The following is a 15,729-nucleotide window of genomic DNA, read 5'->3' as shown; positions in this document are numbered from 1 at the left end:
AGTTCATGGGAATATGCGCATCGGAGATGTAAACCATTTCCACATGTACCACGAAGCTCTGCAGGTGAACAGCGCAGTGAACTCAGGTTGGTAGCCGATGCGCTGTGCGTAATTTACGCACGGATCCGACGTAAACTTTCCAGGGTATACTCTCTACTGTATCGATTTCCAACTGTGCATTTTCTTGTATTGTTTCAGACTATGGAGCCTCTGACGTTACTGGTTACTTCAGCACTGCAAATTCGGCGCCGAGGCCGGATAAATGCGTGGCGATACTGACGCACAGAAGAAAGAGGACCAACTTCACCCAGCAGCAGATCGAAGTACTAGAAAAAGTTTACTCTGAAACGAAATATCCTGACATTTACCTGCGAGAGAGACTGGAGGCCCTGACTGGTCTGCCTGAGTCCAGGATTCAGGTAATGGACCAATAATAGTTTAGGATTCTGAAATAACCTTCAAAAATGTTAAGAGTTCTCACGCCTCCTTTACGTGATTTTCTAGGTGTGGTTTCAGAATAGAAGGGCCAAATCTCGTCGTCAGGTCAGCTCTTCAGTGCCAGTTAAAGTCTCCAATCCTCCAGCCTCAGGCCCTTTCACCCAAATACTGAACATAATGGGCCAGGAAAAAGGTAATCATTCAGACTAAAGACATATAACTTAAAAATAAGAATTAATGTTATTGAATATGCCAATTTTAACCAAGCTCATGTTTCCTTGCAGTGTATGATACCAACCATGGAGCTGAGGCTCACAGGACTGGGAGCTTTGGCCTTGAGGACAGTTTCAGACCAACAGTGCATCAGAACACAGAAGACAATCACAGGAGCAGCAATCCAAACAAGCCCAGCTACGACCAGTCCTCTGGCTCCTGCATCTACGAGGACGTAGCCAGAGCAAAGCCTGAGCAGATGCAGAGGCTGGAGCTGAGCGTCAACGTCCCCTGCTGCAACGTGCATCTATACCCCAAGGAGAATGAGCAGAACCCCAAGTTCGAGGCCGCCGTGACTAGCAGCCAGGGCCCGAAGCTCCTGGTGGATTATGATAACTTCCCTCCGAACAAAACCATCGGACCGGAGATGAAAGTGGTGATTCCTCCCATCCCCGTCCACAGCAAACTCAGCAGGTCGTCGCCAAAGGAAAACGGGTGTCAGATCCAATACCCGCACGTGAGGGCCGTGGGGGACGGCTTCAGCACCTTCTCACCGATCCACACCACAGAGGTGCAGGACTTAAGTGACTCGGACTCAGACTGGGAAAGCGAAGCCATGGCTGGTTTTGGTGGCTTTATGTGAAGAATGAACTACAAAGAGCTGAACCCTGGCTCCATTTACCAACATAAACTGTATACAGCCACCTGCTTTGAGTGATATTTTATTTATTGTAAAATAGTAATTAAATGTTTGAGTGTTAAAAAACGTCAATGACTGAATTAACCTTTAATAAAGACTAAGCTATCGGACCAAAAGCTGATTTCCAAGATTGTTTAATATAAAAAGACCAAAAAATTATATACAGCTGCACAGGCGCACTCTCATATACAATTTTACAAAACTGAAAAAGGAGATCCTCTTGGAAAAAGCCATTTGTGTTTTATATCATGTTGTGGGGTTGTGATGACAGTCATGCCAGATACACAAAACGCTTTGAGAACTGCAGAATTCGCCTTTATAAAAATAAGAAAATCTCTGTTCAGTGCACACAAACTTATAAAAGCCACTTCTGCTCAGACAGAAATGTTGACCATATTCCTAACAATTATAGATATTGTACAATTATCTACAATAAACCTAGAAAACATTCTTTAGCCCCCCTGTGTTTGCTATCAGTGACACAACAGAACACAACACTTACAGTGGGGAAACTGCGGACAGCAAAATAACATCATGAAACCATGAACTGCTAATCAAAATAAATAAATATGTAATATAAAACCTGTATGAATCAATGTTTTGGCACGTGAAACCAATAAATAACCAGGGGCTGTGGAGTTGTGGGTTTGTGACAATCCTTTAAGACTCTTTCAGGCTGTGTACAGCCGAATGCACCGACATCTCCATCCAATAAAAGAGCAGGTAAAAGTCCTCCCTCGTGTCGGTGGGAGACCATAATGCTGTAGACCACAACATCCTTGGAGGCGTGCTTGCAACAGTTTAGGTGAAAGCACCACCTCTGAAGTAAAATGGCCCAGACGTGTGAGCGCGAGTGCTGCTGCACGTGCTCAGACTGCGTTGGTGTTGTTGGCAGTGAATGCATGCAGGTTGCCAAGTTGACTCAGCCCACTCTGAATGTGTGCCACATGGATCTCAACATTATTCTGGAAGCAACTGTTGATAGAGGGAATAGAAGAACCATCAGAACATTTAATCCAATACCCGCATTCTTTAGATGGACTGTACCAACCTGAGGTTGGAGGGATCAATAGATGCCTTAATGTCATTTAAGGAGTCTGTCAAAGATTTAAACTCAAATGAATTTAGGTCTCCCCCATCTGCCAGACACTGGAAAAGAGAAGGAAAAAGTGTTAGTCAACCATTTCCCAGAGTGATCTTTCTACCAGGAACAAAACCAGATGGCAGGCGAGCCTCTGTATGTCTGTACCTTGATCTGCAGCAGTACAGCTGTGAGCCGGGAGATGAGATGTGTGAGGCTGGGATTTGTCGCGCCCTGCTGTCCATCTTTTGAGATACTGCTCATCTGCACCATCTGCTGAGCCTCTTCCTCACAGCGCCTGCGCAGCTCTGTAGGGTGATCCACTGGAACCATTCCCTGATCTGGGGCAAGCTGGCTCAACACAGCAGAGTTACATATTACACCAGGCTCTTAGCCACTCCCTCCCCGCAATTCCACAACTGGGAGTTGGCCTTTCGGTCACACCAGAACGGGGCGTGTTGTCGCTCACCTCGCAGCAGTACTGCTGGACTTCATGAAGCACTTTGTTCAGGTCTTTATTCAGCTGTTCAAGCTCCAACACTGTGGTTGCATATCGCCTCTGGAAATCTAAGTCAATAGACATCGAGTACGACTTCTAAACACACAAACACGATCAGAGCTTTAGTTTAAAACATACAAAACGTTCAATGATGATTAAAAGACGATGACTGTACCATTTTCTCTGCCTCCGTGTTCATTTCCTTTAAGTGCTTTATGTGCTCTTTTTTGATCATGAGAATTTTGGAAAGTCGTGTCTGATCACAACACAAGAGGCAACCATTCATTAGAACAAAGTGTTTAAAGAGTTTTGGGGTGTAAGGTTTTAGCTGGAATATGTACCACTTGAACAAGAAACTTGACAGGAAATCCTCCCAGAGTTTCTCCCTCGGCACCAGGCAGTTTGTTCCTCCAGGGAGACTGGTTGATCAGGGGGTCATTGTCCTGTTCAGACAAGAAATGGACATTAGATTCTAACTCAAAAGAGGATAAGCACAGTAGTAGCTTTAAATTACCATGAGGACGGGAGGGGTGGCAGGTGGGTAAGGCCCCCTTGGTGGGGTCATGAGGTTCTGCATGTAGCGTGTGGTCCGGTGTTTCTGGGCAAAGGCTGAAATGGGCATGGTCTCATTGGGCTCATTACTCTGGAAAGCAACAGGATGGCATCTTATATTTCTTTAGCACAATTCTCCTCATCTCCTCATTATTGGTGTGATTTTCAGATATAAATTTTAGTGTGTTTCCATTCTAATTTTTGTCAGAGGGGCAAATTGATGTTGCTCTGTCATTTTTGTGACAGGAGCAACATTAAATTAACCACTGAAAGGAGAATTCAAATAAAAATAAATGGTAAATGGATACACAGTAAAGATCTAAATTGTATGACTAATCTGTTGTTATTTAGCTTTGCTTCTAATACAAGGAAGCCGTTATATTACCAGGACTTCGTAGTCAGGCACAGTGTGTGTTCCCAGTCCATTTCTGTCAAAAGTAACACGGTATGTGGCTGCAGTGGTGTCCACTGCATCTATCTGTCCTGTGAACAACCCATCATGGGCGCCCCGGAGACGAGCTTTGGAACAATACACAAAATAGAATTGTAATATTTATGCTATAGTAGCAGCCAGTCGCATCATTACTTAGTGCGTGTGCGCTCATTACCAGTGACTTTCGTCCCTATGTTGAGTCTCAGAGGGATTTCATCTGGAAGGTCTTTGCAGTTTGACACGTCAGAAATCTTTCCCTGCTGCAGCAGCCGCATCTTTTGCCTCTTCTGCCGCAGAGCTGTTCGTTCCTCCACAAAAAACGCTGAGGAACACCTGGACGGTATCAAAACACAACAGCATCTTCACTGTTTGGACAGTGAATTTCCTCTTGCACCCAAACCGTGTTTAACAACACAGCGTACCGTCGAGGCTTCCCCATCAGCCTCCTGATTGTTCCCCATTCAACTCTGGTCAACTTTCTTGTTTTCAGGTTGGGAAACGACTCCTTGAGGCACAAGCAGAATTCATTGTCTCCTTCAAAGAGAGGCCTGGAGAGTAAAAAAAAATGTATTTAGCATGTTTAGACGCTGCTGAATCAGTTATATGCAGATATTTAAATAATAATGTGTTCTGAGACTCTACCTGTCAATGTTTGAATAGAACCATTCATAGATGCACCATTTGTGAGCTTTGGGTAGCTTAAGAAGGTTTCTTAACCTCAGCCCGATTTTCTGTGATGCCTTCTTGTCTGGTGTCACCACATTGGAAAATTTCTGGAAAGAAAAACAATCATTTAGAATAAATAGAATTATGCAAAAAACATTGTTTGTGTGAATTCTTTACCTGTGGTGGGGTGGTGACCCTCTGGCTTCTTCGAGGGGACCTGGAAGGGACACCCAGCTGTGGCTGCTCATCCTCGTCACGAAACAAACGACTCCTCTTTGAGCTGCGCGTGGACTGCAAAGGGAAAAAAAACGAGGACAGCAGATTATGCCACAACCTAATAATACGTTAAAGAAACCAAAACCTGGAGTAAAAGATTCATGCAACTTTGATGAGCCTTACTATTTAACAGTTAGTGTGACACCAGATTAGATCCGGTATCTCTGAAATCTAAAATTACTCGATATTCAACTGACCGTGTCCATTGTGAGGGAGGACTGCCGTCCCCTGGTATTGTGAGCCCTCGGGAAGCTGTTCTTTTCATTTAAAGTGTTGGACAAACTGCCTTCTATTAAAGAAATTATGATAAATTGACAAAACATTGACTGATGATAGTAATAACTCCAGTAAAAGGATATTAGGATCTAAAAGCTCGAACAGACTTTACTCTAAAGCCACTGAAGACAAACCCTTGAATGGGTTATCTCTAAGAACAACAATGGGAGAGCAGAATAATCCTCAATGAGTAACGATTTCACAGCATTTGGAAATAAATTAGTCAATGGTTCAGTAAAATCGCTTAAATTTACAGCTTGGTTTACGACAAAACAGTTTCATTTTACAGCAGTCAAAAAGAGAACCAAAAGTTTTCCTCTTTAATCCACGTACCCTTTAGACTAACAAGAGCCTCTGCAGAAGAGCCTGTGAAGATAAGCAAAAGAAATGAATGTACGATCAGACACTAGACAATTTAGAACACATATTTAACAACTGTGACTGTGGTTAGCCCCCTGGGATGTTTTGGGTCGCCTGTACAGGGGGCTTATGTAACAGGGAGGCAAGTATAAATAATTTACTGCATAATATTTGTTAGCACGGTCAATTAGGCCTTTGCCCTGGTTTGAGCTGTCAAACACGGGCATTGAACAAGCTGGACATATCAAGAAATTAACCAGCCGAGCTAACGATAGATATTATCCCGATATGATCCCATAAAACTGAATAACACCAGCTCTTTATGTTAGCAAAGTAACTATAATAAAGGCCAAATGCCGCGATGTGTTAATTTCCCTTCACCGGGCTGTCAAAATGATAAGCAGGACGTTATCCTGCAGTATTTACCACCACCGAGGAACATTTCATGCAATTAAGATGTCACGGAACACAGAACAAACATTAAGCCCATCAAAATCGCTGCTAGGGGCTAGCGTGTCCGCCGAGGGAACATAGGCGTTATAGCTGCTCTTTTGTTATTCCTGCCTACGACTTGAGGCTAACCAGCGTTAGCTCGGGGCTAAGCTAAGGTTTGTCGTATTTTCCAGATGGTCTAAGTAACTTGCTCAACTCCAACATTAGCTGTGGTTAGCACACCGTGCTAACAAGCGTTAGCAGTCACCCAGACCAGTATATCTTTGTCCCTAGAATTACTCAATGACTAAAAATAAACAAACCCCCCAAAAATCCTTAGCTAATCCATGGCTGCAGCGGGCTAAAACAAGGTCTCTATTGCTCCAGAATGCGTGTTTGGATTTAAACAAAAAAAAGAAAAAACTCCCTTAATTTTTGTTGATACTCACTCTCGTCTAACAGCTGGTCCATCTCCGCCATCTTGAATCAGCCGCGCCGCTTTTTCAAAGACCTTGTCAAAATGCATTCTGGGTCGGGACGCTGTCTGGAGGGGGATTTGAGAAATAAAGCCGCTATATTGTACAAATACGCACCTCCTACTATATTATATAACACAATAATCAATATTTTCTAGACACCTCGAAGCGAAAATGATCCCAGAAACTTTAGAAAATGTTATGATTGCACCGTTGATCTTCATCTACGTTTCATGAACTACTCGTTCGCCGCAAAGATAAATTCGGATTATTTACAAAGTACCATTGTAGTAAATAAACGATTCAGAGCATGTATGAAATTCAAAGTATTTTTTATTTGAGCCAGTAAAGCACTACAAATACCACATACGAGGGCGGGTTTTGTCTCCCAAAAGAAGAGTTCAAATCAACAATAACCAGGAAACCGTTGAAGAAACCAAAAACAAAATCAAATATGTACATGTCAAACCTTGCGCAGTACGTCTCAAACCAACAGTCTGCAATATGCTTTTTTCCCTGTGTACAAACTACTTTAAAAACTAGCTTATGCATGTTTGCAGATGGGTTATTAAGAGATTATTCCAAGTTGCAGAATTGGGCGATAACTAAGGAATTAACTAAGGAAGACTTAAACAAACAAATCCGTCTCTATAGTGAGCACTGTACGAGCATAATATTGTGCCTACAACTCTAAAGCAGTACCTAATGCACTACTGAGGAAGTCTGTGAGCTAGAAACCTGCTGAAGAAGCAATAAAGTGACTTGAGATTCCCAATAAACCATTGCAATGGATGGTTTCCGCATCATTAAACCACCTGTTTGTTAAACATCTGGTGGGGCAGGGAGGAAAGTCCAGGCGCTTGGAGGCAAAGGCGGCTCTTTATTTCCACTGAGGACGGATTGGAAACAGCCCACTTCACCACAGGGACGTCTGATAATTAAATCTGACCTTCAGGAGATACTTTAAGTTTATCTGTGCGACATCATACACGATATACCTGGAGGAGAGGCGGTTAGGGAAAACAAACAATAAAGGTGACAGAGAGCACAGGAAAATGGAAAAAATGATAATCCTTTGTACAAAGTTTGACTTTCAACTATTGATGTAATTATACAGCAAATCAGAATGAATGGTGCTTTATTTAAAGGATACTCGTTGTACAACAGACTGGTGTCATCTATGTTTGTGTTGACTCCATTTCCCAGAGGCACTTGCACTCCGTCCAGAGTGACAGTGGCACTTGGATCAGGGGCGGTTCTTCCCAAACCTGAAAAAAATGTGTTGTGTCAGTTTGAGACATTCGAGTTGCTAAATATTTCACAATTACATCATCCTGTAAGAAAATAAATCAGATTATCCTGAAGAATCAAAAGCAATCAGCTTCTAACCTTTAACGCTGTGTTTTCCTTTGGGTAGTTTTGTAATGTGTGAGGCCTTTTTCAGTTCGTGCCTGTAATAAAACACCATCCAGTATTTATTCAAATTAGTAAACTTCAACACGGTTTTCCACAGTATTTTGACTCACATGTTGCCGAGGGCGACCTCAGCCAGCAGCAGGAAACCTACGGGTTCTGACTGGGAAGTGTGACAGTAGTTTGCACTCTTGGACACCATATCGGCAAAGTACACACCTTTGCCGAACATGTAACCCGTCTGGAACACAACACAAAAATGAAAAGGCTAAATGGAGAAAACGGCGCCGAAAACACGCTCAGTCTAGAAGGATTCTAAACTCACCACTGGAGCCTCTGGCGGGGCGATGCGGAGACCCTGAGACATTATACCTGCGTAGTTGGTGGCGCGAGAGCCGTGCCACAGGAGCTGCCGGTTGTGCAACTCTTCGAATGGACGGTAACGCTGGTGCTCCCCCTCTCGCCGTATTTTGAAGATCTAAAAGTTGTAAAAAAATTTTAGAAAAATTACAAAAATGTTGAGAGCGACAACAAAGACACACACAAAAAAACAAGCATGCTGCCATGTTGCTTACTTCTTGCACTTCCAGTGTGTAGGTGTTGTGTGTGGCAGCGTGGGTGTTCTTGACATACTGCAGGATAATATCAGCCTCCTTGGCAGACTTGTCAACGACCTGTGGAACAACAAACAGCAAGCTGTGATATCTGCAAATGTCCCTTCACACAACAACGTTCCGATCTTCTGCTCCCCACCTCGATTTTGGTTTTGAGTTTCTCATAGTTGATGTCGATGGGGTCGTTCTCGTTGTCCTGGGCCCCTCCTCTCAGTAGGCTGTACGCCACCTCGATGTCCAGCAGGTTGTCCAGCATCTGAACCTTCGCCTGAGCCCAGAAGTGTGGGGATGGTGCAGCATTTGTTTAAAACAAATCCGTTCTGACTGCAGAAATGTCCGAGTTTTCATACCTGAATGTAGTTCAGATTGTTGAGCAGCGGTGGTTTCTTCATACCGAAGTCGTGAGGGATCAAGGTGTAGAAACGATTGGACAGATCCAATATCTGGGCCTCGGGCAGTGAGTCTGACACAGCCTGTCACCGATTAGGACGGGATGACAGGAACCACGTTTAAGAATCACAGAGGGAGGACCTCCAACGTAGGTCTGATTGCTGGTTACCCACCTGATGGACTTCAGTGAGGAGAGCATATGCGCTCTGGATCTGCCTCTTACTCAGCTTCCCCAGTGGCATCTTCTGGAGGTCAATCTGAAGAGAAGAACGGTAATGAGTGATTAATGCAGCCACAATATGAGACGTTAGCAGCAAAACTGAGGTTCTCTCTCTCACCTCAAACTCCACCATGGCCTTCTTCATGCTCTCCACATCGAAGATCATCTTGATCAGCTCCTGTATGGGTTTGGCCAGCTTGGACTTGGTCCCTGCTGTGGCCGTCAACCTCTTCACTGCTTCCTCATCCTGTTAGAAAAACACAAAACACAGACATTAGAGAATCCAAAACATTTAAAGAGAACCTACAAACAGAACTAAAAACATAATCGTGACCAGTGCTGCGTGCATCTGTACCTGTCCATAGTCGATCTCCAGGGGGTAGAACTTGTTGGGATATTTGGTGAAATTGGAGCAGCTCCACTCGTTACCAGTCTTCTCTTTGTAGACGGTCAGGAAGTTGTTCATGGCAGAGTTCTTGTCACTGAACTTGTCCAGCTTGTTGCCTCCGATGGTGGTGCCCACTCTGCCCCACGACCTGAACACCCAGTACCTGCGTGTACATGGGGATCTTATTAGAAGAACCAATTGCAGCAAACTGAGACTAAGTCATGTGACACCTCCTTCCCTGGAATGTTTTTCAGACCTGTTGAGAATGAGGCGACTCACCTCTTCTGAACATCGTCCTCCAGCAGCTGTAGTTTGTAGTAGGAGTTGGTTCCTCTGACGATGTCCACCAAACCCAGTGTGGCGCTGTACATCTTTCCGCCCTGCTCAAGGACATGTGCACTGTTTTCCAGACCTAAGACCGAAAAATGGAATCATCAATGCAGTGAAAAAGAAGGAAAACATCACTTCAGAGTGCTAGAGCGTTACCTGAATCTGGATCCACAGCAGCTCCACCTTTCACAGTTAGTTTCATCTTCTTGCTTTTGCTTCCACCTATAAAGTCATGAATTTAATTACTTGGAAGATTCCAAAGATCATTTAAGTTGTGGCTCAAATGGAGCATCGACTTACCTTCTTCTTCTTTGACCTTGCCCGTGCTCTTGGCGGCCATTGCCCCTGACTTTGAAGCCACGGGCTGTGCCTGACTCTCCACTTTGACCTCTGCCCCCCAGGGAGAGATGGTGTGCAGGGACACCAGCTCCTGAAGGTCTTTACCCGACGACTTGATATCTGTGAGGAAGTCTTCGGAGACCACGCGCACCCCTGCATCTTTCACTTCTTCCATTTTCTTTGTCATCTTCTCCAGCTCCTCTGTGAACGCACATAAAGACATTTAATTTTTCAAACACAACTCAATTCTTTTAACAGCGGTAACTTACTCTTAGAGCTGAGGCAGAGCGAGGCCTTGTTGGCTGTTCCAGTGATCTTCCCACCCAGCTCCTCCACAGCAGCCTTAATGTCATCCTTGTTCTTGCTCAGCTTGCCCACAGCCACCAGCTTCATGCCAGTGAGAGGCTTGTCTGCACGCACAAAATCAAATAAACCCAAATGAAAAAGGAATTCTTTATTCTCAGATGTTCAAAAACTCCGAAGCATCTCTTCACAAACCTGGAGGCGCTCCCTCTGGCAGACTCATCGGGACGCTGGATGCACTGGCTAAGGATTCAGTTTTGACCGCACTGACTGTTTGGGGCGGAGCTTCTTTGGGGTAAATCCTGTTCTGTCTCTTGAACTTGAATTTCTTCAGGAAGGAAATTTCATGGAATTCCTAAAACCAAAAAAGAAGCAGCAAAATATAACCGTCACTTTCCCCTCGCAGGTAAACAATTATTGCACTGAAATGAAGAACCCTACCTTGGGGGTCACCCAGTCTTTGCGTTTGGGTGTGGTGGTCTTGTTAACGCACTTTGTCCAGGCTGAGATGTTGCCTGTACAGTAATAAGCATCACCCTTGAACACCAACTGGCCAGTACACTCACTGCAGGGCTCAAGGGCACCAAAGGACATGCCATCAGCCAGGCAGTCCAACACCTGTCAGTCAACCAGCATGGAAGGGAAAAAATAGTCAAGTGTCCAAGTGTAGCAAAAGCCTCGAGGTAGATTAAAGCAAAACCACACTGAGGTGAACACAGCTCCATAAAAAGTAAAATAACATCTTACATTGGACTCTCCTGAAGGAACATCCTGGCCATTTGCAATCAGCAGCTCTTTCATGTCATTAATGGAACAGAATCTGTTCAACTTGTCCTTAATTCCCCAAATGAGCTGACTTTGAGTCTGCACACACAAAAGACAACATACTATTATTTATATAGATCCCAAGTGGAGTAGGGGAACCAAATTTTAAGAAAAGTCACCTTCAGCTGCTCCTCCAGCTTCTTCCTCTCTTCCTCCTCCTCCTTCTTCTTTTTCTTTGAGACGCCGTCCACCTCATCGGATTTGCGCTTCCTGGGAGAGCAGACTACACTTCAGGTTATGTTTCCGTTGTTATCGCTTCCCAGAAACGAATCCCAGGAGGACAGTGGACAATAGAGCCGGAACAAAATGCATCTTGGGCAAATGCTGTTCTCGACACCTTTCTTCATTAGACAAATCCATCAGGACGGCATCAGTTAATGAAAACAGACCAATGCAGGTAGATACATGTCTGCACAGTCCCTAAGCTGAGATCGTCAACTCCGCTATGACCAGATTTGGCTCTATTAAGGGCCTCGTGAGTCCAAAGACGTCCTCGCCTGACATCAGGAGGGATGATGGGACAAGTATAAAACCACGTCCACCATACAAACTGCAGTTCAAACAGCGGAGGCAACTGACAGAAACGGTGATGAGAAGGTTAAATCTGCCGCAGATCGGTGAGTAATTATCCTTCTTACTTAAGATTCCATGTTAGAAATAGTCAAACTCAACAATTACTGCATCCTCTTTTTAGGATGATGAACCGGACTGTAATGTTCCAGTTCAACCAAACAGGAACCTCCCACGCACCGTCCCAGAACTCCTCCAGGGCTCCTGACCTGGCCGTCTCACTTAATGGTCCATACTTGGCGGCCGAGCTCACCATTGCATTCTTGTCCACCGTTGGCAATCTGCTGGTCTGCGCTGCGGTCGGCCTTAACCGCAAGTTGCAGACTGTCACCAACTACTTTCTGGTCTCTCTGGCGGTCGCGGATATTTGCGTGGGCGCCGTTGCCATTCCCTGCGCCATCCTCACAGACGCCGGTCTGCCGCGTCACAGTTTCTACCCATGTCTGCTAATGCTGAGCCTTTTGATCATGTTTACCCAGAGCTCCATCTTTAGCCTGCTAGCTGTAGCTGTGGAGCGCTACGTGGCCATCTTCATGCCCTTCCGCTATCAGGTTCTGATGACATCCTGCAATGCATTGATGGTGATTCTGACCACGTGGCTACTGGCGTTTCTCATCGGGCTCGTTCCTCTGATGGGTTGGCATAAGACGCCGCCCGATTCGGGCTACTGCTTCTTCGTCTCGGTGGTGGACATGACCTACATGGTTTATTTCAACTTTTTTGCATGTGTGCTAGCACCGCTAGTGATCATGTTTGTGATTTACGCACGGATATTTGTTGAGGTCAAGCGGCAGTTGAGGCGCATCAAGTCCGAGCAGAGCGGCAGAGCGGAGGGGAGAATGCACCGTGAAATAAAGACTGCCACCACGCTTTTTCTGGTTCTTTTCCTCTTCACAGTCTGCTGGATCCCGCTCCACATCATCAACTGCTTCCTGCTGCTCTGCCCGCACTGCGCCGTGCCGCTGGAGCTGCTGCTGACCGCCATCATTCTGTCACACGCAAACTCTGCCGTCAATCCTTTCTTATATGCGTTCACAATGGCGCCGTTTAAAGAGACGTTCAAGACAATGTTCTTGTGCTGCAGGACTGCAGCTGCCAGAGATGCTGGACAGTAGCTGATGGTGACGATAGAGAGGACTGCACAGATTTGATTGGTGGAAGATACATCAAACCCCTCAGATTTGAGCTGCTCCTGCACAAAACCTCAAATATGTCATTTTGTATTTCCTCTTGAGTGATTATCTCCTAAACCTTTTGACTTTTTTGTGCAGATGCATGTTTTCCATTAAAAAAAAAGACCTCTTTATTGAGGAAAACCTAAGCCTAAGGTTACAGCTGGTTACTGCAACACAAAGTCGGATATTTTTACAAAAGTTACAGATGTTATTTAAAATTATTCTCCTTTCTTTCTCTCACCCTTCCGTTTTGATTGATGGGAGCTTCCTCTTAAGTTCCTCCTTGTCTTCTGCCCGTAGATTGCTGAATCCCTTCAGCTGGGAGGCGTTGTACTCGGGTTTGAAGACCAGTTCCTCCCTCCAGCTCACGAAGCACGCTGTGTGGTACCAGCGGTCAATCAGGCCGAGCTGCGGTTTCTCCGGGTCAACGGATTTCTTTGACACCCGAATCTGATCCTAGAAGATTAGTCAAATGATAATGATGAATACACAGATTCACAGCTTTCCTAAAAGATCCGAATGAAATGAAGGCCCAACCTTTTCTATTTTCTGCTCACAACCTTTGCATGTGCTTCGGTTCGATTTGGCATATTCGACCGCAAATTCGTTTAATGTCTTCTCTTCTTTCGCTCCACTCTTTGAGTCCGTTCCTCCTGCAGAAAAGTAGCCGCGCCAAAAGCCCCAAACAGAAAAGCACAGCGCGCAAATTCAGTCAGAAATGATGAGATGCTCACATGTCTTTTAAATGCCGACGACTGACCTCCCGTCGCGCCCCCGCTTTCGACGGCCTTCTTGATCTTCTCCTGGTCCTCCCAGCGCAGGCCGGAAAACCCATCAATGTCGGAAGTCGATTGAGCTGCTGCTCGCTGCCAGAAGCACGAGAAGTGGTGCCAGTGCGGGACTTTCCCATCAAACATGGGGGACTGCAGGGTAAAGAAAGAATCAAGGAATTTACCTAAAAATACAATGTTTCTCAACACTGATTAAAAGGGTAAGCACGACATTTTCATGAACAAGCATCACAAAAGAGTATTGCTTGACTAAATCTCAAGAAACATGCAGCAAGAAGGAAGAAAAACACAACGATGCAGAAGCTGCCTTTGTTTTTCCTTTCATTTTTAAAGTACTAAACACGAGTCTGCTGGTTTGACAGGACGATACGGTGTCGGTAGAGAAAGATCTGCCCCGCAGATCAGGACCAGACCCGCGGTCTTTGCGCAGACACGTCCGGATCTGACAGATTCCGCTGCGTGACAGCCACGATGCTGCGGTTTGAGTTTTTAATTCTACACATTTTTGAAGATTTTGAGCTTTTGCAAACTCGGACATGAGTGTAAATACGCCTGCGAAGGTCACTTTATAGATGAGCAGTGTGCATTAAGGAGACTAGTGGCTCTTTGTGGTCAGGACTCCACAAACAATGCCAGCCATTTGAATGCTAAGCCGGGCCCGAACCCTCATTGATAAAACTATATCAGGAACGACATGTTTGCACTCGCTAGTTTGCTGGTTAATGCTCCGTGTGATCCTAGAATAAATTAGCATTTAGTAACTACGACAGTAATCTAGCTTAAGCACGGGATTTGTTAGATCTTCTCCAGACACCGCTACGTTACCTGCACCATGATGGCCATCCTCAGCGAGTCTTTGGCTATGTTTTCTTTGCATTTTTTACACGAGGCGCGGCCGCTCTTGGCATATTCCGCTTTGTAGAGCTTGTCGTTCTGAGATTCCGACATTGCTTCGATAAAATTGTTCCCGTTCTAGCAGAATCCAGCCTCAGAAGGAACTTTCTGCAGATGAAGCGGAGTCACAACAATCAACGCAAGAGGAGCGGAGCCCGCGTGGCTTCACGGGACCAAAGAGAGCAAACACAAACAAAGAGCTCTCACTTTGTAAGTATTTACTCGTCCTTAAGTACATATTCTCTAAATAAACCCAAATGGACTTTTTCATGTTTCTCAAGTATGGGGATAATACTATGCCTACAGATTGCAACGAATAGCAATTTCTTAACATGTAATTACTCGTTGAATGCTGCGTGTGCATAATACAGCCCCTTAAAATCACAGACGAAATTAGAGATTACAGAAGAAAAATATCATAATTCTGTACAAAACTGTTCTAGATTTTTGTAAAATCGCTTCTACAAGAATACGGACAGCAGAAACCAGTGATAATGACATGTCGGTGTCTCTATATAGTTTTTGCAGCTCAATTATTCCAAAGCTTGTTGTGTTTATTGACGCCATAGGCATGAAGAAGCCGTCATTTTGAAACTTGGTTTTGAACTGCGATGTGATCCGTCTGTCGTTACAGACGATCGGGCCGTCGAACACCCGCGAGAGTTACAGTCATGGCTAATGGAGTCCAGAGAGATCGAGCGAGACTCGAAAGCCAAAGATTTACTTTAAGTTTCTTTAAATGATTGAAAATCTAATGTCCAAAAGAAAAATAAAATCCTGCTTGAAATCAGTGCAGTTCCTCTACTTCCTCTACAAAACACGAACATCTGTCAGGTCAGGTTTTGAAAAACAGGTTCATATTTATTAGCGTTGAAATATTTAGGTCAACAAGACCACATGACATATTTTCTGATCTTTATCGATGATAATTTTAGTAAGAATTTGGATGAATGGCAGTTTGTAATAGCAAATGTAGAAAAATGTTTATCATATTATAAGGTTATGACAAAGTATGATCACAGTAATGTTAAATAAAGAATAAAATGATTATAATTAAAAACAATAGACCTGACTT

At 44.5% G+C, this 15,729-nt stretch overlaps 3 protein-coding genes and 1 long non-coding RNA gene across 6 annotated transcripts; 2 read left to right on the top strand and 2 right to left on the bottom strand.

Annotated features, from left to right (window-relative positions):
* The first annotated feature begins 13 nt into the window (after window positions 1-13).
* mixl1 (Mix paired-like homeobox) lies at window positions 14-1,417 on the top strand. The gene is made up of 4 exons (XM_011612115.2): window positions 14-86; window positions 199-419; window positions 505-631; window positions 723-1,417. The coding sequence occupies exons 1-4, from the start codon at window positions 14-16 to the stop codon at window positions 1,292-1,294; spliced, it is 993 nt and encodes a 330-aa protein (XP_011610417.1). The 3' UTR covers window positions 1,295-1,417.
* A 52-nt stretch (window positions 1,418-1,469) lies between these two features.
* lin9 (lin-9 DREAM MuvB core complex component) lies at window positions 1,470-6,477 on the bottom strand. 3 transcript variants are annotated; one of them, XM_011612096.2, is made up of 15 exons: window positions 6,376-6,477; window positions 5,468-5,500; window positions 5,056-5,147; window positions 4,760-4,873; window positions 4,559-4,689; window positions 4,339-4,464; window positions 4,092-4,249; window positions 3,869-4,002; window positions 3,446-3,574; window positions 3,273-3,374; window positions 3,107-3,187; window positions 2,902-3,027; window positions 2,601-2,783; window positions 2,403-2,500; window positions 1,470-2,326 (listed from the first exon to the last, which is right to left on the bottom strand). In XM_011612096.2, exons 1-15 carry the CDS (start codon window positions 6,404-6,406, stop codon window positions 2,221-2,223), a joined length of 1,644 nt encoding a protein of 547 aa, XP_011610398.1. In that variant the 5' UTR covers window positions 6,407-6,477; the 3' UTR covers window positions 1,470-2,220. The 3 variants fall into 3 exon arrangements, with proteins under 3 accessions (XP_011610398.1, XP_029705524.1, XP_029705523.1); XM_029849664.1 differs by lacking the exon at window positions 6,376-6,477 and adding an exon at window positions 6,250-6,294; XM_029849663.1 differs by lacking the exon at window positions 6,376-6,477 and adding an exon at window positions 5,921-6,212.
* Window positions 6,478-6,717: 240 nt separating this feature from the next.
* Window positions 6,718-14,745, bottom strand: parp1 (poly (ADP-ribose) polymerase 1). The gene is made up of 23 exons (XM_003971676.3): window positions 14,586-14,745; window positions 13,730-13,892; window positions 13,507-13,622; window positions 13,211-13,425; window positions 11,344-11,434; window positions 11,147-11,263; window positions 10,841-11,017; window positions 10,595-10,754; window positions 10,366-10,506; window positions 10,058-10,297; window positions 9,914-9,979; window positions 9,707-9,839; window positions 9,395-9,590; window positions 9,158-9,286; window positions 8,993-9,076; window positions 8,780-8,902; window positions 8,569-8,697; window positions 8,391-8,489; window positions 8,141-8,293; window positions 7,929-8,056; window positions 7,792-7,853; window positions 7,556-7,670; window positions 6,718-7,400 (listed from the first exon to the last, which is right to left on the bottom strand). Exons 1-23 carry the CDS (start codon window positions 14,706-14,708, stop codon window positions 7,319-7,321), a joined length of 3,042 nt encoding a protein of 1,013 aa, XP_003971725.1. The 5' UTR covers window positions 14,709-14,745; the 3' UTR covers window positions 6,718-7,318.
* Window positions 14,726-15,436, top strand: LOC115252977 (uncharacterized). Its single transcript, XR_003891274.1, has 2 exons — window positions 14,726-14,864; window positions 15,289-15,436. It is a non-coding gene; the product is annotated as an uncharacterized lncRNA (long non-coding RNA).
* Window positions 15,437-15,729: the final 293 nt, after the last annotated feature.

Source organism: Takifugu rubripes, chromosome 16, assembly GCF_901000725.2.
Source record: "Takifugu rubripes chromosome 16, fTakRub1.2, whole genome shotgun sequence".
Lineage (NCBI taxonomy): Eukaryota > Metazoa > Chordata > Actinopteri > Tetraodontiformes > Tetraodontidae > Takifugu > Takifugu rubripes.
Note: the sequence above shows the minus strand (reverse complement) of the source record. Positions and strands in the feature narration are given on the sequence as shown.

Bases quoted from the DNA above. Each gene is read 5' to 3' on its own strand.
- mixl1 (XM_011612115.2), top strand. From the start codon at position 14: ATGCGCATCGGAGATGTAAACCATTTCCACATGTACCACGAAGCTCTG. The intron at 87-198 runs GTTGGTAGCCGA...GTATTGTTTCAG, and splicing joins GAACAGCGCAGTGAACTCAG to ACTATGGAGCCTCTGACGTT. The intron at 420-504 runs GTAATGGACCAA...GTGATTTTCTAG, and splicing joins TGCCTGAGTCCAGGATTCAG to GTGTGGTTTCAGAATAGAAG.
- lin9 (XM_011612096.2), bottom strand. From the start codon at position 6,406: ATGGCGGAGATGGACCAGCTGTTAGACGAGA. The intron at 4,003-4,091 runs GTAATGAGCGCA...ATTGTTCCAAAG, and splicing joins CATAGGGACGAAAGTCACTG to CTCGTCTCCGGGGCGCCCAT. The intron at 3,188-3,272 runs GTACATATTCCA...TGTTGTGATCAG, and splicing joins TCAAGTTTCTTGTTCAAGTG to ACACGACTTTCCAAAATTCT.
- parp1 (XM_003971676.3), bottom strand. From the start codon at position 14,708: ATGTCGGAATCTCAGAACGACAAGCTCTACAAAGCGGAATATGCCAAG. The intron at 13,893-14,585 runs GTAACGTAGCGG...TTTACCCTGCAG, and splicing joins GGATGGCCATCATGGTGCAG to TCCCCCATGTTTGATGGGAA. The intron at 9,980-10,057 runs GTAAGTCGATGC...ATGACTTTATAG, and splicing joins CAAGGTCAAAGAAGAAGAAG to GTGGAAGCAAAAGCAAGAAG.